The sequence below is a fragment of the Neodiprion lecontei genome, chromosome 4 (assembly GCF_021901455.1).
Source record: "Neodiprion lecontei isolate iyNeoLeco1 chromosome 4, iyNeoLeco1.1, whole genome shotgun sequence".
NCBI classification, from domain to species: Eukaryota; Metazoa; Arthropoda; class Insecta; order Hymenoptera; family Diprionidae; genus Neodiprion; species Neodiprion lecontei.
The window spans coordinates 3,456,759-3,479,881 of record NC_060263.1 but is presented as its reverse complement, the minus strand read 5'-3'; the positions used below and the strand labels follow the sequence as shown (position 1 = coordinate 3,479,881).

Below are 23,123 nucleotides of genomic sequence, written 5' to 3'. Positions count from 1 at the left end.
GTATCTTCTCTCCCGTTGATCCCACGCTCCTTTTGCTGCGTTTTCTGAGTTCCTTGGGGTCCAATTGGTCGGGAAAGAGGCATACGAATCAATTCTGAGACGAAAAATTTTTTGGTCAAAAAAAAAGGAAGGTTAACCCCTTTGTATTTTTGGCGAAAATTTTCGCGATTTCCAAAAGTGCTGGAATAAATTAATTGTGGCACTATTCCGACGTAATTTTGCGAGAGAAATCGATTGGGCGCAGTCCCAATACGCTGCGATCAACGCATCAAAAGTTACAGCCAAAAAACGAAAACCTGAATTTTCGACATTTTTCAGCAGGTGCTTTTTTCCTCGTATCTTCTCTCCCGTTGATCCCACGCTCCTTTTTCTGCGTTTTCTGAGTTCCTTGGGGTCCAATTGGTCGGGAAAGAGTCATACGAATCAATTCTGAGACGAAAAATTTTTTGGTCAAAAAAAAAGGAAGGTTAACCCCTTTGTATTTTTGGCGAAAATTTTCGCGATTTTCAAAAGTGCTGGAATAAATTAATTGTGGCACTATTCCGACGTAATTTTGCGAGAGAAATCGATTGGGCGCAGTCCCAATACGCTGCGATCAACGCATCGAAAGTTACAGCCAAAAAACGAAAACCTGAATTTTCGACATTTTTCAGCAGGTGCTTTTTTCCTCGTATCTTCTCTCCCGTTGATCCCACGTTCCTTTTGCTGCGTTTTCTGAGTTCCTTGGGGTCCAATTGGTCGGGAAAGAGTCATACGAATCAATTCTGAGACGAAAAATTTTTTGGTCAAAAAAAAAGGAAGGTTAACCCCTTCGTATTTTTGGCGAAAATTTTCGCGATTTTCAAAAGTGCTGGAATAAATTAATTGTGGCACTATTCCGACGTAATTTTGCGAGAGAAATCGATTGGGCGCAGTCCCAATACGCTGCGATCAACGCATCAAAAGTTACAGCCAAAAAACGAAAACCTGAATTTTCGACATTTTTCAGCAGGTGCTTTTTTCCTCGTATCTTCTCTCCCGTTGATCCCACGTTCCTTTTGCTGCGTTTTCTGAGTTCCTTGGGGTCCAATTGGTCGGGAAAGTGTCATACGAATCAATTCTGAGACGAAAAATTTTTTGGTCAAAAAAAAAGGAAGGTTAACCCCTTTGTATTTTTGGCGAAAATTTTCGCGATTTTCAAAAGTGCTGGAATAAATCAATTGTGGCACTATTCCGACGTAATTTTGCGAGAGAAATCGATCGGGCGCAGTCCCAATACGCTGCGATCAACGCATCGAAAGTTACAGCCAAAAAACGAAAACCTGAATTTTCGACATTTTTCAGCAGGTGCTTTTTTCCTCGTATCTTCTCTCCCGTTGATCCCACGTTCCTTTTGCTGCGTTTTCTGAGTTCCTTGGGGTCCAATTGGTCGGGAAAGAGTCACACGAATCAATGCTGAGACAAAAAATTTTTTGGTAAAAAAAAAAGGAAGGTTGACCCCTTTGTATTTTTGGCGAAAATTTTCGCGATTTTCAAAAGTGCTGGAATAAATTAATAGTGGCACTATTCCGACGTAATTTCGCGAGAAAAATCGATTGGGCGCAGTCCCAATACGCTGCGATCAACGCATCGAAAGTTACAGCCAAAAAACGAAAACCTGAATTTTCGACATTTTTCAGCAGGTGCTTTTTTCCTCGTATCTTCTCTCCCGTTGATCCCACGCTCCTTTTGCTGCGTTTTCTGAGTTCCTAGGGGTCCAATTGGTCGGGAAAGAGTCATACGAATCAATTCTGAGACGAAAAATTTTTTGGTCAAAAAAAAAGGAAGGTTAACCCCTTTGTATTTTTGGCGAAAATTTTCGCGATTTTCAAAAGTGCTGGATTAAATTAATTGTGGCACTATTCCGACGTAATTTTGCGAGAGAAATCGATAGGGCGCAGTCCCAATACGCTGCGATCAACGCATCGAAAGTTACAGCCAAAAAACGAAAACCTGAATTTTCGACATTTTTCAGCAGGTGCTTTTTTCCTCGTATCTTCTCTCCCGTTGATCCCACGCTCCTTTTGCTGCGTTTTCTGAGTTCCTTGGGGTCCAATTGGTCGGGAAAGAGTAATACGAATCAATTCTGAGACAAAAAATTTTTTGGTCAAAAAAAAAGGAAGGTTAACCCCTTTGTATTTTTGGCGAAAATTTTCGCGATTTTCAAAAGTGCTGGAATAAATCAATTGTGGCACTATTCCGACGTAATTTTGCGAGAGAAATCGATTGGGCGCAGTCCCAATACGCTGCGATCAACGCATCGAAAGTTACAGCCAAAAAACGAAAACCTGAATTTTCGACATTTTTCAGCAGGTGCTTTTTTCCTCGTATCTTCTCTCCCGTTGATCCCACGCTCCTTTTGCTGCGTTTTCTGAGTTCCTTAGGGTCCAATTGGTCGGGAAAGAGGCATACGAATCAATTCTGAGACGAAAAATTTTTTGGTCAAAAAAAAAGGAAGGTTAACCCCTTTATGTTTTTGGCGAAAATTTTCGCGATTTTCAAAAGTGCTGGAATAAATTAATTGTGGCACTATTCCGACGTAATTTTGCGAGAGAAATCGATTGGGCGCAGTCCCAATACGCTGCGATCAACGCATCGAAAGTTACAGCCAAAAAACAAAAACCTGAATTTTCGACATTCTTCAGCAGGTGCTTTTTTCCTCGTATCTTCTCTCCCGTTGATCCTACGCTTCTTTTGCTGCGTTTTCTGAGTTTCTTGGGGTCCAATTGGTCGGGAAAGAGTCATACGAATCAATTCTGAGACGAAAAATTTTTTGGTCAAAAAAAAAGGAAGGTTAACCCCTTTGTATTTTTGGCGAAAATTTTCGCGATTTTCAAAAGTGCTGGAATAAATTAATTGTGGCACTATTCCGACGTAATTTTGCGAGAGAAATCGATAGGGCGCAGTTCCAATACGCTGCGATCAACGCATCGAAAGTTACAGCCAAAAAACGAAAACCTGAATTTTCGACATTTTTCAGCAGGTGCTTTTTTCCTCGTATCTTCTCTCCCGTTGATCCCACGCTCCTTTTGCTGCATTTTCTGAGTTCCTTGGGGTCTAATTGGTCGGGAAAGTGTCAGACGAATCAATTCTGAGACGAAAAATTTTTTGGTCAAAAAAAAAGGAAGGTTAACCCCTTTGTATTTTTGGCGAAAATTTTCGCGATTTTCAAAAGTGCTGGAATAAATTAATTGTGGCACTATTCCGACGTAATTTTGCGAGAGAAATCGATTGGGCGCAGTCCCAATACGCTGCGATCAACGCATCGAAAGTTACAGCCGAAAAACGAAAACCTGAATTTTCGACATTTTTCAGCAGGTGCTTTTTTCCTCGTATCTTCTCTCCCGTTGATCCCACGTTCCTTTTGCTGCGTTTTCTGAGTTCCTTGGGGTCCAATTGGTCGGGAAAGTGTCATACGAATCAATTCTGAGACGAAAAACTTTTTGGTCAAAAAAAAAGGAAGGTTAACCCCTTTGTATTTTTGGCGAAAATTTTCGCGATTTTCAAAAGTGCTGGAATAAATTAATTGTGGCACTATTCCAACGTAATTTTGCGAGAGAAATCGATTGGGCGCAGTCCCAATACGCTGCGATCAACGCATCGAAAGTTACAGCCAAAAAACGAAAACCTGAATTTTCGACATTTTTCAGCAGGTGCTTTTTTCCTCGTATCTTCTCTCCCGTTGATCCCACGTTCCTTTTGCTGCGTTTTCTGAGTTCCTTGGGGTCCAATTGGTCGGGAAAGTGTCATACGAATCAATTCTGAGACGAAAAATTATTTGGTCAAAAAAAAAGGAAGGTTAACCCCTTTGTATTTTTGGCGAAAATTTTCGCGATTTTCAAAAGTGCTGGAATAAATTAATTGTGGCACTATTCCGACGTAGTTTTGCGAGAGAAATCGATTGGGCGCAGTCCCAATACGCTGCGATCAACGCATCGAAAGTTACAGCCAAAAAACGAAAACCTGAATTTTCGACATTTTTCAGCAGGTGCTTTTTTCCTCGTATCTTCTCTCCCGTTGATCCCACGTTCCTTTTGCTGCGTTTTCTGAGTTCCTTGGGGTCCAATCGGTCGGGAAAGAGTCATACGAATCAATTCTGAGACGAAAAATTTTTTGGTCAAAAAAAAAGGAAGGTTAACCCCTTTGTATTTTTGGCGAAAATTTTCGCGATTTTCAAAAGTGCTGGAATAAATTAATTGTGGCACTATTCCGACGTAATTTTGCGAGAGAAATCGATTGGGCGCAGTCCCAATACGCTGCGATCAACGCATCGAAAGTTACAGCCAAAAAACGAAAACCTGAATTTTCGACATTCTTCAGCAGGTGCTTTTTTCCTCGTATCTTCTCTCCCGTTGATCCTACGCTCCTTTTGCTGCGTTTTCTGAGTTCCTTGGGGTCCAATTGGTCGGGAAAGAGTCGTACGAATCAATTCTGAGACGAAAAATTTTTTGGTCAAAAAAAAAGGAAGGTTAACCCCTTTGTATTTTTGGCGAAAATTTTCGCGATTTTCAAAAGTGCTGGAATAAAATAATTGTGGCACTATTCCGACGTAATTTTGCGAGAGAAATCGATAGGGCGCAGTCCCAATACGCTGCGATCAACGCATCGAAAGTTACAGCCAAAAAACGAAAACCTGAATTTTCGACATTTTTCAGCAGGTGCTTTTTTCCTCGTATCTTCTCTCCCGTTGATCCCACGCTCCTTTTGCTGCATTTTCTGAGTTCCTTGGGGTCCAATTGGTCGGGAAAGAGTCATACGAATCAATTCTGAGACGAAAAATTTTTTGGTCAAAAAAAAAGGAAGGTTAACCCCTTTGTGTTTTTGGCGAAAATTTTCGCGATTTTCAAAAGTGCTGGAATAAATTAATTGTGGCACTATTCCGACGTAATTTTGCGAGAGAAATCGATTGGGCGCAGTCCCAATACGCTGCGATCAACGCATCGAAAGTTACAGCCAAAAAACGAAAACCTGAATTTTCGACATTTTTCAGCAGGTGCTTTTTTCCTCGTATCTTCTCTCCCGTTGATCCCACGTTCCTTTTGCTGCGTTTTCTGAGTTCCTTGAGGTCCAATTGGTCGGGAAAGAGTCATACGAATCAATTCTGAGACGAAAAATTTTTTGGTCAAAAAAAAAGGAAGGTTGACCCCTTTGTATTTTTGGCGAAAATTTTCGCGAATTTCAAAAGTGCTGGAATAAATTAATTGTGGCACTATTCCGAAGTAATTTTGCGAGAGAAATCGATTGGTCGCAGTCCCAATACGCTGCGATCAACGCATCGAAAGTTACAGCCAAAAAACGAAAACCTGAATTTTCGACATTTTTCAGCAGGTGCTTTTTTCCTCGTATCTTCTCTCCCGTTGATCCCACGTTCCTTTTGCTGCGTTTTCTGAGTTCCTTGGGGTCCAATTGGTCGGGAAAGTGTCATACGAATCAATTCTGAGACGAAAAATTTTTTGGTCAAAAAAAAAGGAAGGTTAACCCCTTTGTATTTTTGGCGAAAATTTTCGCGATTTTCAAAAGTGCTGGGATAAATTAATTGTGGCACTATTCCGACGTAATTTTGCGAGAGAAATCGATAGGGCGCAGTCCCAATACGCTGCGATCAACGCATCGAAAGTTACAGCCAAAAAACGAAAACCTGAATTTTCGACATTTTTCAGCAGGTGCTTTTTTCCTCGTATCTTCTCTCCCGTTGATCCCACGCTCCTTTTGCTGCATTTTCTGAGTTCCTTGGGGTCCAATTGGTCGGGAAAGAGTCATACGAATCAATTCTGAGACGAAAAATTTTTTGGTCAAAAAAAAAGGTAGGTTAACCCCTTTGTGTTTTTGGCGAAAATTTTCGCGATTTTCAAAAGTGCTGGAATAAATTAATTGTGGCACTATTCCGACGTCATTTTGCGAGAGAAATCGATTGGGCGCAGTCCCAATACGCTGCGATGTACGCATCGAAAGTTACAGCCAAAAAACGAAAACCTGAAATTTCGACATTTTTCAGCAGGTGCTTTTTTCCTCGTATCTTCTCTCCCGTTGATCCCACGTTCCTTCTGCTGCGTTTTCTGAGTTCCTTGGGGTCCAATTGGTCGGGAAAGTGTCATACGAATCAATTCTGAGACGAAAAATTTTTTGGTCAAAAAAAAAGGAAGGTTAACCCCTTTGTATTTTTGGCGAAAATTTTCGCGATTTTCAAAAGCGCTGGAATAAATTGATTGTGGCACTATTCCGACGTAATTTTGCAAGAGAAATCGATAGGGCGCAGTCCCAATACGCTGCGATCAACGCATCGAAAGTTACAGCCAAAAAACGAAAACCTGAATTTTTGACATTTTTCAGCAGATGCTTTTTTCCATGTATCTTCTCTCCCGTTGATCCCACGCTTCTTTTGCTGCGTTTTCTGAGTTCCTTGAGGTCCAATTGGTCGGGAAAGAGGCATACGAATCAATTCTGAGACGAAAAATTTTTTGGTCAAAAAAAAAGGAAGGTTAACCCCTTTGTATTTTTGGCGAAAATTTTCGCGATTTTCAAAAGTGCTGGAATAAATGAATTGTGGCACTATTCCGACGTAATTTTGCGAGAGAAATCGATTGGGCGCAGTCCCAATACGCTGCGATCAACGCATCGAAAGTTACAGCCAAAAAACGAAAACCTGAATTTTCGACATTTTTCAGCAGTTGCTTTTTTCCTCGTATCTTCTCTCCCGTTGATCCCACGTTCCTTTTGCTGCGTTTTCTGAGTTCCTTGGGGTCCAATCGGTCGGGAAAGAGTCAAACGAATCAATTCTGAGACGAAAAATTTTTTGGTCAAAAAAAAAGGAAGGTTAACCCCTCTGTATTTTTGGCGAAAATTTTCGCGATTTTCAAAAGTGCTGGAATAAATTAATTGTGGCACTATTCCGACGTAATTTTGCGAGAGAAATCGATTGGGCGCAGTCCCAATACGCTGCGATCAACGCATCGAAAGTTACAGCCAAAAAACGAAAACCTGAATTTTCGACATTCTTCAGCAGGTGCTTTTTTCCTCGTATCTTCTCTCCCGTTGATCCTACGCTCCTTTTGCTGCGTTTTCTGAGTTCCTTGGGGTCCAATTGGTCGGGAAAGAGTCATACGAATCAATTCTGAGACGAAAAATTTTTTGGTCAAAAAAAAAGGAAGGTTAACCCCTTTGTATTTTTGGCGAAAATTTTCGCGATTTTCAAAAGTGCTGGAATAAATTAATTGTGGCACTATTCCGACGTAATTTTGCGAGAGAAATCGATAGGGCGCAGTCCCAATACGCTGCGATCAACGCATCGAAAGTTACAGCCAAAAAACGAAAACCTGAATTTCCGACATTTTTCAGCAGGTGCTTTTTTCCTCGTATCTTCTCTCCCGTTGATCCCACGCTCCTTTTGCTGCATTTTCTGAGTTCCTTGGGGTCCAATTGGTCGGGAAAGAGTCATACGAATCAATTCTGAGACGAAAAATTTTTTGGTCAAAAAAAAAGGAAGGTTAACCCCTTTGTGTTTTTGGCGAAAATTTTCGCGATTTTCAAAAGTGCTGGAATAAATTAATTGTGGCACTATTCCGACGTAATTTTGCGAGAGAAATCGATTGGGCGCAGTCCCAATACGCTGCGATCAACGCATCGAAAGTTACAGCCAAAAAACGAAAACCTGAATTTTCGACATTTTTCAGCAGGTGCTTTGTTCCTCGTATCTTCTCTCCCGTTGATCCCACGTTCCTTTTGCTGCGTTTTCTGAGTTCCTTGAGGTCCAATTGGTCGGGAAAGAGTCATACGAATCAATTCTGAGACGAAAAATTTTTTGGTCAAAAAAAAAGGGAGGTTGACCCCTTTGTATTTTTGGCGAAAATTTTCGCGATTTTCAAAAGTGCTGGAATAAATTAATTGTGGCACTATTCCGACGTGATTTTGCGAGAGAAATCGATTGGTCGCAGTCCCAATACGCTGCGATCAACGCATCGAAAGTTACAGCCAAAAAACGAAAACCTGAATTTTCGACATTTTTCAGCAGGTGCTTTTTTCCTCGTATCTTCTCTCCCGTTGATCCCACGTTCCTTTTGCTGCGTTTTCTGAGTTCCTTGGGGTCCAATTGGTCGGGAAAGTGTCATACGAATCAATTCTGAGACGAAAAATTTTTTGGTCAAAAAAAAAGGAAGGTTAACCCCTTTGTATTTTTGGCGAAAATTTTCGCGATTTTCAAAAGTGCTGGAATAAATTAATTGTGGCACTATTCCGACGTAATTTTGCGAGAGAAATCGATAGGGCGCAGTCCCAATACGCTGCGATCAACGCATCGAAAGTTACAGCCAAAAAACGAAAACCTGAATTTTCGACATTTTTCAGCAGGTGCTTTTTTCCTCGTATCTTCTCTCCCGTTGATCCCACGCTCCTTTTGCTGCATTTTCTGAGTTCCTTGGGGTCCAATTGGTCGGGAAAGAGTCATACGAATCAATTCTGAGACGAAAAATTTTTTGGTCAAAAAAAAAGGAAGGTTAACCCCTTTGTGTTTTTGGCGAAAATTTTCGCGATTTTCAAAAGTGCTGGAATAATTTAATTGTGGCACTATTCCGACGTAATTTTGCGAGAGAAATCGATTGGGCGCAGTCCCAATACGCTGCGATCAACGCATCGAAAGTTACAGCCAAAAAACGAAAACCTGAATTTTCGACATTTTTCAGCAGGTGCTTTTTTCCTCGTATCTTCTCTCCCGTTGATCCCACGTTCCTTTTGCTGCGTTTTCTGAGTTCCTTGAGGTCCAATTGGTCGGGAAAGAGTCATACGAATCAATTCTGAGACGAAAAATTTTTTGGTCAAAAAAAAAGGAAGGTTAACCCCTTTGTATTTTTGGCGAAAATTTTCGCGATTTTCAAAAGTGCTGGAATAAATTAATTGTGGCACTATTCCGACGTAATTTTGCGAGAGAAATCGATTGGGCGCAGTCCCAATACGCTGCGATCAACGCATCGAAAGTTACAGCCAAAAAACGAAAACCTGAATTTTCAACATTTTTCAGCAGGTGCTTTTTTCCTCGTATCTTCTCTCCCGTTGATCCCACGTTCCTTTTGCTGCGTTTTCTGAGTTCCTTGGGGTCCAATTGGTCGGGAAAGTGTCATACGAATCAATTCTGAGACGAAAAATTTTTTAGTCAAAAAAAAAGGAAGGTTAACCCCTTTGTATTTTTGGCGAAAATTTTCGCGATTTTCAAAAGTGCTGGAATAAATTAATTGTGGCACTATTCCGACGTAATTTTGCGAGAGAAATCGATTGGGCGCAGTCCCAATACGCTGCGATCAACGCATCGAAAGTTACAGCCGAAAAACGAAAACCTGAATTTTCGACATTTTTCAGCAGGTGCTTTTTTCCTCGTATCTTCTCTCCCGTTGATCCCACGTTCCTTTTGCTGCGTTTTCAGAGTTCCTTGGGGTCCAATTGGTCGGGAAAGAGTCATACGAATCAATTCTGAGACGAAAAATTTTTTGGTCAAAAAAAAAGGAAGGTTAACCCCTTTGTGTTTTTGGCGAAAATTTTCGCGATTTTCGAAAGTGCTGGAATAAATTAATTGTGGAACTATTCCGACGTAATTTTGCGAGAGAGATCGATTGGGCGCAGTCCCAATACGCTGCGATCAACGCATCGAAAGTTACAGCCGAAAAACGAAAACCTGAATTTTCGACATTTTTCAGCAGGTGCTTTTTTCCTCGTATCTTCTCTCCCGTTGATCCTACGCTCCTTTTTCTGCGTTTTCTGAGTTCCTTGGAGTGTAATTGGTCGGGAAAGAGTCATACGAATCAATTCTGAGACGAAAAATTTTTTGGTCAAAAAAAAAGGAAGGTTAACCCCTTTATGTTTTTGGCGAAAATTTTCGCGATTTTCAAAAGTGCTGGAATAAATTAATTGTGGCACTATTCCGACGTAATTTTGCAAGAGAAATCGATTGGGCGCAGTCCCAATACGCTGCGATCAACGCATCGAAAGTTACAGCCGAAAAACGAAAACCTGAATTTTCGACATTTTTCAGCAGGTGCTTTTTTCCTCGTATCTTCTCTCCCGTTGATCCCACGTTCCTTTTGCTGCGTTTTCAGAGTTCCTTGGGGTCCAATTGGTCGGGAAAGAGTCATACGAATCAATTCTGAGACGAAAAATTTTTTGGTCAAAAAAAAAGGAAGGTTAACCCCTTTGTGTTTTTGGCGAAAATTTTCGCGATTTTCGAAAGTGCTGGAATAAATTAATTGTGGAACTATTCCGACGTAATTTTGCGAGAGAGATCGATTGGGCGCAGTCCCAATACGCTGCGATCAACGCATCGAAAGTTACAGCCAAAAAACGAAAACCTGAATTTTCGACATTTTTCAGCAGGTGCTTTTTTCCTCGTATCTTCTCTCCCGTTGATCCTACGCTCCTTTTGCTGCGTTTTCTGAGTTCCTTGGAGTGTAATTGGTCGGGAAAGAGTCATACGAATCAATTCTGAGACGAAAAATTTTTTGGTCAAAAAAAAAGGAAGGTTAACCCCTTTATGTTTTTGGCGAAAATTTTCGCGATTTTCAAAAGTGCTGGAATAAATTAATTGTGGCACTATTCCGACGTAATTTTGCGAGAGAAATCGATTGGGCGCAGTCCCAATACGCTGCGATCAACGCATCGAAAGTTACAGCCAAAAAACGAAAACCTGAATTTTCGACATTCTTCAGCAGGTGCTTTTTTCCTCGTATCTTCTCTCCCGTTGATCCTACGCTCCTTTTGCTGCGTTTTCTGAGTTCCTTGGGGTCCAATTGGTCGGGAAAGAGTCATACGAATCGATTCTGAGACGAAAAATTTTTTGGTCAAAAAAAAAGGAAGGTTAACCCCTTTGTATTTTTGGCGAAAATTTTCGCGATTTTCAAAAGTGCTGGAATAAATTAATTGTGGCACTATTCCGACGTAATTTTGCGAGAGAAATCGATAGGGCGCAGTCCCAATACGCTGCGCTCAACGCATCGAAAGTTACAGCCGAAAAACGAAAACCTGAATTTTCGACATTTTTCAGCAGGTGCTTTTTTCCTCGTATCTTCTCTCCCGTTGATCCCACGCTCCTTTTGCTGCATTTTCTGAGTTCCTTGGGGTCCAATTGGTCGGGAAAGAGTCATACGAATCAATTCTGAGACGAAAAATTTTTTGGTCAAAAAAAAAGGAAGGTTAACCCCTTTGTGTTTTTGGCGAAAATTTTCGCGATTTTCAAAAGTGCTGGAATAAATTAATTGTGGCACTATTCCGACGTAATTTTGCGAGAGAAATCGATTGGGCGCAGTCCCAATACGCTGCGATCAACGCATCGAAAGTTACAGCCAAAAAACGAAAACCTGAATTTTCGACATTTTTCAGCAGGTGCTTTTTTCCTCGTATCTTCTCTCCCGTTGATCCCACGTTCCTTTTGCTGCGTTTTCTGAGTTCCTTGAGGTCCAATTGGTCGGGAAAGAGTCATACGAATCAATTCTGAGACGAAAAATTTTTTGGTCAAAAAAAAAGGAAGGTTGACCCCTTTGTATTTTTGGCGAAAATTTTCGCGATTTTCAAAAGTGCTGGAATAAATTAATTGTGGCACTATTCCGACGTAATTTTGCGAGAGAAATCGATTGGTCGCAGTCCCAATACGCTGCGATCAACGCATCGAAAGTTACAGCCAAAAAACGAAAACCTGAATTTTCGACATTTTTCAGCGGGTGCTTTTTTCCTCGTATATTCTCTCCCGTTGATCCCACGTTCCTTTTGCTGCGTTTTCTGAGTTCCTTGGGGTCCAATTGGTCGAGAAAGTGTCATACGAATCAATTCTGAGACGAAAAATTTTTTGGTCAAAAAAAAAGGAAGGTTAACCCCTTTGTATTTTTGGCGAAAATTTTCGCGATTTTCAAAAGTGCTGGAATAAATTAATTGTGGCCCTATTCCGACGTAATTTTGCGAGAGAAATCGATTGGGCGCAGTCCCAATACGCTGCGATCAACGCATCGAAAGTTACAGCCAAAAAACGAAAACCTGAATTTTCGACATTTTTCAGCAGGTGCTTTTTTCCTCGTATCTTCTCTCCCGTTGATCCCACGTTCCTTTTGCTGCGTTTTCTGAGTTCCTTGGGGTCCAATTGGTCGGGAAAGTGTCATACGAATCAATTCTGAGACGAAAAATTTTTTGGTCAAAAAAAAAGGAAGGTTAACCCCTTTGTATTTTTGGCGAAAATTTTCGCGATTTTCAAAAGTGCTGGAATAAATTAATTGTGGCACTAATCCGACGTAATTTTGCGAGAGAAATCGATTGGGCGCAGTCCCAATACGCTGCGATCAACGCATCGAAAGTTACAGCCGAAAAACGAAAACCTGAATTTTCGACATTTTTCAGCAGGTGCTTTTTTCCTCGTATCTTCTCTCCCGTTGATCCCACGTTCCTTTTGCTGCGTTTTCTGAGTTCCTTGGGGTCCAATTGGTCGGGAAAGAGTCATACGAATCAATTCTGAGACGAAAAATTTTTTGGTCAAAAAAAAAGGAAGGTTAACCCCTTTGTGTTTTTGGCGAAAATTTTCGCGATTTTCGAAAGTGCTGGAATAAATTAATTGTGGCACTATTCCGACGTAATTTTGCGAGAGAGATCGATTGGGCGCAGTCCCAATACGCTGCGATCAACGCATCGAAAGTTACAGCCAAAAAACGAAAACCTGAATTTTCGACATTTTTCAGCAGGTGCTTTTTTCCTCGTATCTTCTCTCCCGTTGATCCTACGCTCCTTTTGCTGCGTTTTCTGAGTTCCTTGGGGTGTAATTGGTCGGGAAAGAGTCATACGAATCAATTCTGAGACGAAAAGCTTTTTGGTCAAAAAAAAAGGAAGGTTAACCCCATTGTATTTTTGGCGAAAATTTTCGTGATTTTCAAAAGTGCTGGAATAAATTAATTGTGGCACTATTCCGACGTAATTTTGCGAGAGAAATCGATTGGGCGCAGTCCCAATACGCTGCGATCAACGCATCGAAAGTTACAGCCAAAAAACGAAAACCTGAATTTTCGACATTTTTCAGCAGGTGCTTTTTTCCTCGTATCTTCTCTCCCGTTGATCCCACGTTCCTTTTGCTGCGTTTTCTGAGTTCCTTGGGGTCCAATTGGTCGGGAAAGTGTCATACGAATCAATTCTGAGACGAAAAATTTTTTGGTCAAAAAAAAAGGAAGGTTAACCCCTTTGTATTTTTGGCGAAAATTTTCGCGATTTTCAAAAGTGCTGGAATAAATTAATTGTGGCACTATTCCGACGTAATTTTGCGAGAGAAATCGATTGGGCGCAGTCCCAATACGCTGCGATCAACGCATCGAAAGTTACAGCCGAAAAACGAAAACCTGAATTTTCGACATTTTTCAGCAGGTGCTTTTTTCCTCGTATCTTCTCCCCCGTTGATCCCACGCTCCTTTTGCTGCGTTTTCTGAGTTCCTTGGGGTGTAATTGGTCGGGAAAGAGTCATACGAATCAATTCTGAGACGAAAAATTTTTTGGTCAAAAAAAAAGGAAGGTTAACCCCATTGTATTTTTGGCGAAAATTTTCGCGATTTTCAAAAGTGCTGGAATAAATTAATTGTGGCACTATTCCGACGTAATTTTGCGAGAGAAATCGATTGGGCGCAGTCCCAATACGCTGCGATCAACGCATCGAAAGTTACAGCCAAAAAACGAAAACCTGAATTTTCGACATTTTTCAGCAGGTGCATTTTTCCTCGTATCTTCTCTCCCGTTGATCCCACGCTCCTTTTGCTGCATTTTCTGAGTTCCTTGGGGTCCAATTGGTCGGGAAAGAGTCATACGAATCAATTCTGAGACGAAAAATTTTTTGGTCAAAAAAAAAGGAAGGTTAACCCCTTTGTGTTTTTGGCGAAAATTTTCGCGATTTCCAAAAGTGCTGGAATAAATTAATTGTGGCACTATTCCGACGTAATTTTGCGAGAGAAATCGATTGGGGGCAGTCCCAATACGCTGCGATCAACGCATCGAAAGTTACAGCCAAAAAACGAAAACCTGAATTTTCGACATTTTTCAGCAGGTGCTTTTTTCCTCGTATCTTCTCTCCCGTTGATCCCACGTTCCTTTTGCTGCGTTTTCTGAGTTTCTTGGGGTCCAATTGGTCGGGAAAGAGTCATACGAATCAATTCTGAGACGAAAAATTTTTTGGTCAAAAAAAAAGGAAGGTTAACCCCTTTGTGTTTTTGGCGAAAATTTTCGCGATTTTCAAAAGTGCTGGAATAAATTAATTGTGGCACTATTCCGACGTAATTTTGCGAGAGAAATCGATTGGGCGCAGTCCCAATACGCTGCGATCAACGCATCGAAAGTTACAGCCAAAAAACGAAAACCTGAATTTTCGACATTTTTCAGCAGGTGCTTTTTTCCTCGTATCTTCTCTCCCGTTGATCCTACGCTCCTTTTGCTGCGTTTTCTGAGTTCCTTGGGGTCCAATTGGTCGGGAAAGAGTCATACGAATCAATTCTGAGACGAAAAATTTTTCGGTCAAAAAAAAAGGAAGGTTAACCCCTTTGTATTTTAGGCGAAAATTTTCGCGATTTTCAAAAGTGCTGGAATAAATTAATTGTGGCACTATTCCGACGTAATTTTGCGAGAGAAATCGATTGGGCGCAGTCCCAATACGCTGCGATCAACGCATCGAAAGTTACAGCCAAAAAACGAAAACCTGAATTTTCGACATTTTTCAGCAGGTGCTTTTTTCCTCGTATCTTCTCTCCCGTTGATCCCACGTTCCTTTTGCTGCGTTTTCTGAGTTTCTTGGGGTCCAATTGGTCGGGAAAGAGTCATACGAATCAATTCTGAGACGAAAAATTTTTTGGTCAAAAAAAAAGGAAGGTCAACCCCTTTGTGTTTTTGGCGAAAATTTTCGCGATTTTCAAAAGTGCTGGAATAAATTAATTGTGGCACTATTCCGACGTAATTTTGCGAGAGAAATCGATTGGGCGCAGTCCCAATACGCTGCGATCAACGCATCGAAAGTTACAGCCAAAAAACGAAAACCTGAATTTTCGACATTTTTCAGCAGGTCCTTTTTTCCTCGTATCTTCTCTCCCGTTGATCCCACGCTCCTTTTGCTGCGTTTTCTGAGTTCCTTGGGGTCCAATAGGTCGGGAAAGAGTCACGCGAATCAATTCTGAGACGAAAAATTTTTTGGTCAAAAAAAAAGGAAGGTTAACCCCTTTGTGTTTTTGGCGAAAATTTTCGCGATTTTCAAAAGTGCTGGAATAAATTAATTGTGGCACTATTCCGACGTAAGTTTGCGAGAGAAATCGATTGGGCGCAGTCCCAATACGCTGCGATCAACGCATCGAAAGTTACAGCCAAAAAACGAAAACCTGAATTTTCGACATTTTTCAGCAGGTGCTTTTTTCCTCGTATCTTCTCTCCCGTTGATCCCACGCTCCTTTTGCTGCGTTTTCTGAGTTCCTTGGGGTCCAATTGGTCGGGAAAGAGTCATACGAATCAATTCTGAGACGAGAAATTTTTTGGTCAAAAAAAAAGGAAGGTTAACCCCTTTGTATTTTTGGCGAAAATTTTCGCGATTTTCAAAAGTGCTGGAATAAATTCTTCCGTGCACTATTCCGACGTGATTTCGCGAGAGAAATCGATTGGGCGCAGTCCCAATAGGCTGCGATCAACGTATGAAGAGTTACAGCCAAAAAACTGAACGTATCCTCATGTAATCAATATGCAAGTCAACCTTTTTTATTATTGTGTGACTAATATTCAGTAGAATCGTGAAGCATAAAGTCACATTTCCACTCGACTCTTAATCGATAACATTTTGCTACATATACCGATCGTGCATAGTCTGTAGTCGTCCTATCCCACATCTGCAGACCTTAAGCTCAATCTCAAATTAATCTGAAGGTATCTTTACAGCCGCAAAATCCACGACGTTCTGAATATCTCATTTAATCGACGAGGCTTTAGTGATTGATATATGTGTTTTCCCTATTGATTCCCAGAAAAATGAGTTTCCGAGCCTTGGAATCCGAAAAAAGGAACTACGTCCGCCCACTCCGTTATCGTTCTTGCAACAAAAATTCATTACATCTTGCATGCTCCAGGCTAAGTTCAATCGTCTGACGTATATATGTCATACCAACGTAATTGCGGAGGACGAAACAATTCAAAATAGTGCTCGTCCGCCTAGTTACTATTTCTGTCATAACGATACAATATCCAAATAATCTTATGCACATCGTACTGTAAATCGGTGCTATCATTCCAATCCAAAGTATGATTTATGTAAGCAAATATCTCGGGTGACGTTCAAACGAGTTTTCAGCGTAAATCTGGAATTCGACATCGTCTGATTCTGTTGTACAATCGCGGTCGAGGAGACGTATAAATTTGACACATTTCTCCATATTCAACAACTTATCTCACAATTTTCTACTCAAATGCGCATTTTTCGTCACAGTGTACAATTCAAACGCCTCATCGCGAATAAATTTATGTAATTTTATAATACAAGCGCCTTATCGTAGGCAACGAAATGTAAATTATTTCGCCTTATCACTGGCAACTGTTCTGTCTGCTCCCAATCTGCATATGCAGGCGCCTTAACGTGCGCCTAGAAAGGAAATTTAATTTCAGGCAATATTAGCCATTTCTACTTTCTACGTAGCATACATAGTATTTGGTAAAGCCAGGAAGATCGAAAATTGGAAAACTTTTGTCGTATTCTCCCAGCTCTTCACCAGATGATGATATTTTCGACGTTGTTTCGCAAATTCCTGAGGATCTCATAAGTAGAAAAAGTCATACAAACCCCAATCTGAGAGTCAATGTTTGTCATAAATCATCTGTAATTGAGTAAAAATTGGCATGTTCATAAGAAAAAACTACTAATATATTATTTGCAGATGATTCCGTAACTATGCTTTATTAAAATTGGAGATAGGATGAATAAATTGCAGACGGTCATGAGGTATATCTTTTTATTGAGTTTAACCATTTACATTCCATAAACATATTTCGAAAGACTTTGTATTAGAATGTTTCTAATCAGTGATATTTTCGAAAATCAAGACTTCGAACAATTTATCTTCCATTATTTTACTTTCGCATGTTTGAAATATCGATATATCGGTCATTCCAAATATTGATCCATCCAAGTTTTGGCCCCCAAGAACATTCCCTAAAGAACATTCTCACTTGTGATTACACTCAACACTCTCTTCTTTATCCCACGACACTGACTCTATTCGCTATCGCAATTACTTCTCACAATAAATTATACCTCTTTAGAAACTTGTTCACAAATCGAGATTGCCACAGATTCCATGGTACTCAAGTAGACCGGAATTTCGATGATTTCTCGGATCCAAAGGTGAAATCTCGATCTTCTTTCCCACCGGGATTCCCGTTCCTACCTGCAACATAAAGCCTATCATAAAAAAAAATCCGCTCCATTATCTCTATATTCCGAAATCTTAAAAAGTGTGCATTCTCCAATCCATAGGGAGATGAGCCTAACCGGATCAGAGATAGTGGTTCACACCGACGGGAACGAGGTATCACTGACGAACCTGAAAGTCTCGGCGAGCAAGGCTGGCGACAGTCGAAAGCGGACGAGACGCTACGGTTTTGACTACTGTTTCAACTCCGCCACCCTGGACTCCGAAGGACACGCGACCCAGGAGAAGGTCTACGAGAGCCTCGGCACTTCGGCTCTGGACGCGCTATTTTCCGGGTTCAACGCCTGTCTGGTTGCCTACGGACAAAGCGCGTCTGGCAAAACGTACACAATGATGGGTCCCAAGGTGAGCGAATTTGGCGGATCGCTATCAGGGAGGGGGGGGGCACGTGGAAAAGGAAAAGTCAATCAGATTAGTAGTTTTCAAGTTATCGTGCACGCCAAATCATCGCCCCAAATTAATCAATCCATAATTACTGTGATAACCTATCTCTGATACAAAAGAAAATTTGATTTTCTTCGCTTGAACTTGCAAATAAGATAACCCTAAAAATTTGGAAATGGTCGATTGAATGGTTCCTTTAAAAAAAAATTCCTAAAAATCACCTTCATTTTAGCGAATCACACAGGTCTCCCCCCTTATAAAATGATGGTCATACCGTCGCCCAGTTTGCACAAGCTGCAAAAGCGTTGTATGATTTACCCGTTTAATTCGAAATGTGATAAAAAGCATAATTGGTACGATCAGCGGATCGATGGAGCGCGGAGTAAACGACGCGGTCGGTTGATTAAAAGTTGAATTAGCTGGCTCGCACGCCGAGCGTAGGGCGCTGATGGAAAAATGCATAAATAACGGCTTGTCGAATTATTTTCAACAGAACGACCCTGGTCTCACGCCCAGGCTCTGTGAGGGCCTTTTTTTCCGGATATTCGAGGAGCAGCAGAAGGGAAATTACTACGATACCGCGGTCAGGTGAGTCGGCTGTACAACTTTTTAGAACTTTTTCCTCCGTCATTACGACGATTCGGAAGGGTTCCAGGTCGTCAATCAACCTGCACCGTCGGCTCCCCTATTTTTAAACTAGTTTTAAGCTCGCGAGTTTCTCCGACTCGTAGATTCAGAGAGAACTCGGAGATATTGAGGAGAAACTTTTCAGTTCAGGCTTACCGTTCAATTTCTGCAAATTTGATTACCGTCAAAGAGACGTGAATCACGAGCGTTTACTTTTCTTGGCTTTACGTTATACACAGATCTTGTAATTAATGTGGCTGAAAGGTAGTCGAATGAGATAAAATTAAAAAATTAGGGAGGTTGTTGCAGAAAGTTAACTAGGAAAAATAACCGGGCAAACACCGCTACGCTGAGAGTGGAATTTCGCTATCTAGAGAATTAATAAACCAGTATTAAAATTAATATAAATTTTCATCGTACGGAAAAGTTTGTTCTCTATGGAGGCTAACTTTACTCCAGAGCAACGAAATTCGAGAAACTCAGTGTGTAACGTGTAACACCTATCGCGTGAAAATCAGGATTCGTTGAAACGTGTTCCCGATATTATCTCGCTTACCGGATTAATGGTACAATTAATCCGAATATACCAATTTGCAGAAAAGTTGAACACAAAATTTGTCATTTACGATGCAGTGTGGATGCACGTATGTAGGTGCAACTCTAACCACGCAGCTCGAACGTGTCGAACTTTGGTACACCCGTCAAACTTTCGCAATAATACAGGGACTCGGGAGAGCAAAGCGAGTGGAAATCGGTTGCAACGTGCACTTGATGTTATCTCGTTCCGAGAAATTTACTGCATTAATAAGTGAAGAAATGCATTCCAGGCTCCCAAACTTTCAGTTCAAGTTGTCGACTCGGTTGTTATAAAACGTCAGTCACGATTCCGTATCGACAATATTGCAAAAAAAAACTTTTTTTTTTTCTTCTCTTTATGTGTAATTATAATAGATTCAATGTTCTTGATTCGAAATATAATTTTTAAAAATATATACCACGTATACTTGTCATTTAATGTTTTTTTTTTTTTTTTTTAAATAAAACTTTATCTTTACTTATAAATTATAATTAGACATTGATCATAGCAACAATATTTATAGAAAAAAAGTTATAAAGTTAAAAAGTTTAGACATCAAAATCGTCAGAAAATCCATCTACTAGGATAATTCTAGTTGTTTTGTAGTTTTCTTTTTTTTTCATATCATAGATTGGAGTTTCGCTGCGAATCGACCAACAAAAATCTGGAAGCATTCCTTCTGACCATTTTCCGCTTTATCATTTCTTTATGTCCAATATATCCTGGATTTAGTAATTAAATAGATTGAAGTAGTGTAAATACAAAAACAAAACAAATTCAGAATTGTTAACAATAAAAGAAGAAGAAAAAATCATATCATGTAATATATACGTGACAGAAAAAAATGGAGAGCAGATGTAGATTCGGTATATTGAAACCTTCGTACGTGTGATATAATTTGGTTTTATTTTTCGAAACAGGATTCCGTTCCAGACCTGTGTTATCACACTGAAAAATACGTGCTCCCTCGCTCATTAAAATTTCCAACTCGTGATAATGAAGCGTGCAAAAATGAGCGAAGTTCAGACACGTGTGCAGCACACGCAAATCCCGTCTGCTGCGTAAATTACGACGCGGAATATCGGAGATTCCCGATAATAAAGCTCGACACTTTCAGGGCTCACGCTACGTTCCTCTGCAACTTCTCGGGTTACCTGCAGTTGCGAACGATGCGAAACAGCCTTCGTCGCGTAATAGACGTGCAGCTCTGTAATTCCAACCTCGTTTTGCCGCTTCCCAGCTTTACGCTTTCGGTCAAGGTCCCCGCGTCGAGCTGTCACGATTGCAATTAATTCGTCCTATTATCGTCAGTGCTACTCAAAAGCTCAGGACGCTTCCAACGATTATGTCCAAGTTCACGTAAAGCGGCTGAGGGAACAAATATAGAAAGATGAAAAAAATCAGAGGGCCACGATATCGAATTTTTAAAAAAGCGAAAACCTTATATATAGAATTTAAAAATGTTGAAAGTCGAAGTATGGAGAAGTAAAAGATTATGAGAGTCAGAACATACAATGATAATATAGAATCGAATACAGATTCTGGATTTTCATGTTCCATGATTCGACCTTTCTATACTTTGCCATTCTGTATTTCTACTGACTATGGTTTCTATTTTCTGTACTTGATCCTTTCTCATTTTTATATTCTACGATTGAAATTTTCGCGTCTATCTAAATTTGATATTCTGGTTCTCCTATGAGTCTGTAAATCTAGTTTTTTTACCCCTACCCAGTAGAGCGTATCGGAATCCCCCCCCCTCCGATCAATTTTATTGCACGGGTACTTGCACTTATCGAAACCAATAAATGAAAAATTCAGCTAATGTATCCAAGGCGAAATAATAATAGTTTTGCAAAAACGTTTACTCGTATTCCGAAGAAGACTCCAATTTTTTTTTCTCTTCAATCACTCTGAAAATTCACCATTCTGTACGTAATTCCGACAATTTTTGCAGAGCATTTTGCGACCGTGCATGCGAGTACAGATATAGAGAGATATTCTAACGAGAGTTAGATCCGATTCGGCGGAGTTTCGTGCCTGGATATTGGTGATTTTCCTTAAAGACCACATAATGCGAGCAATGATCCTCGGGCTGTAAAGATACCGGGGCGAGGCGTGAACTCGGTGAAAGGAGCGGCAAGGTGGCGGGGAATTGGAGACCGAGAATGTTTCTAAAGGCTTAGTACCTCGCGGCTCGCAATCCTAGACGGACGCATACCCTTATTGGGGGTGAGGTGGCTGTACAAGTAATAAAATATCGGCGAAAAAACGGTGCCTCGTTTATTTCACAGGTGAATATTAGTCCGAAGCGAAATTATTTCACACGTAATTATGCACCCCCAATTCTAAATTAATTTGTTGTCAATTTGAATATCACGGATTTTTAGTTCGGTTGAAACGCACCTTGAAAATTTTTGTTTCATGGATTTGTTTGATGCGAATATATTTTATTTGAATATAAATATATAATTTTGGTACTTTACGCATGGCCTTGGCCCAAAAAAAATATTACTACAGTTGAATTGATTTTCGTTTTGATGAAAAAAAAAAAAAGTTTTCAATATAACTTTGTATTCAAACTTATTTTCTGGATGCATGTGCGGAATAACGGTTCGTGGAGGAATGCAACTCTAAATAATAATTGGAATTCTGAGAATGATTGCACTGCAGATAGTATCTACCGCAAAATTGCGGTACCATTGAACAGTGAATATACATACCTGGCCAATAGTTGAGGTGGGGTTGATTTGTCTCGGTGCAGTAGAGGAGGTTCGATATCGTTCCACCAATTTCCCCCTCGCCGATGACGAGGGTGCGTATTTGGACGAGAATTTATAAATGCTAATGGATAGTGTTAATCAGGCTTTTATCACAGTCTATTAATACCGAATGAACGAATATCGTACCGCACTCCCTCACGTCGTGGCTTTGGATTTGGGAAAGGGATGCGTGCGGCGGACATTCATTCGACCGTACACTGCAGAAATCGGAGCCAGCGACGCGTGCGGCACTCTGATGGATTGTAATATATTTATCCGGGCAATATTGTGGATGGATGGAATGAAATAGTATTATTAAACATTTGGTTGAACGGCCGGATACTGCGGACGTGTACCGGCCTATACACAATGCGAAATACCGCGCTCCATTCGAAATATCGACAAACAATCCCGACGGCAACGATAGACGGTCAAACAAAGGGGGTTTCGAACCGCGGACTGCCGGGTATGTCAAATTGCATTACACCAATCGGATCGCCGGGAGCGCGAGAGATATGAAGCTGTAATCTCAATGACGCGACATTTCAGTTTTAAATCATCGATTCCGAACGGATCGACTGACAGCCGCAGAAATAACGCCGTCCGATAAATTCATGTTTGCAATCCGCTCCCGCGGCTCCCTTATATAACGTACACTTGGCCTCAGCGATTCTGAGACGGGTCATTTTTGGACCCGTTAGTTACGTTGGCAATGGAGCATCCGATCGCAGCGCCACTGCCATCTTTTATAAACGTAACGCAACCCATGACTGTCAAAGATAACCTAAAAATACGAACTTCGACGGTCTGAATATTTGTGAACATTACGTAACTCGTGACTATCAAATCTAACCTAAAATTACAAAATTCTACGGTGATGATCTTTGTGAACATAACATAACTCGTGACCGTCGAATCTAACCCCAAAAACACAAAATTCGACGGTCATGGGATATATTATGTTTACACAGATTGGGCCTGTTTCGCGACAGACCGATGGTGGCGCTGCTAGCTGATTCTGCATTGCCAACGTAACCGACCGGTCGAAAAAATTAGCCGTTTCATAACCACTGACGCCAAGTGTACGTATAGGGGTTACATATTGCGGTATTCGGTTTTCACTCCTCGGAATACTGATTCGAAAGCAAGTACCACTGTCTAACACAAACTAGAACCATGGTTCTTTGTGGTATAAATGATTTGTATGCATGTTGAATTTTTATATCGTGAAAGTGATACCTGGTATTTTTTTGAGCTTTTCTAATGACCCAGTGAACGGCATCTCATTCCGCAGTGAAAACCACCTGTGCA

At 40.8% G+C, this 23,123-nt stretch overlaps 1 protein-coding gene across 1 annotated transcript in view; it reads left to right on the top strand.

Moving 5' to 3' along the window:
• LOC107228132 overlaps window positions 1–23,123 on the top strand; it is a 58,356-nt gene that overhangs the window by 25,912 nt on the left and 9,321 nt on the right. The window contains exons 2-3 of the mRNA XM_046736789.1: window positions 17,507–17,807; window positions 18,340–18,434. Coding sequence (XP_046592745.1) covers window positions 17,507–17,807; window positions 18,340–18,434 — 396 coding nt within the window. The remainder of the gene's footprint in view (window positions 1–17,506; window positions 17,808–18,339; window positions 18,435–23,123) is intronic.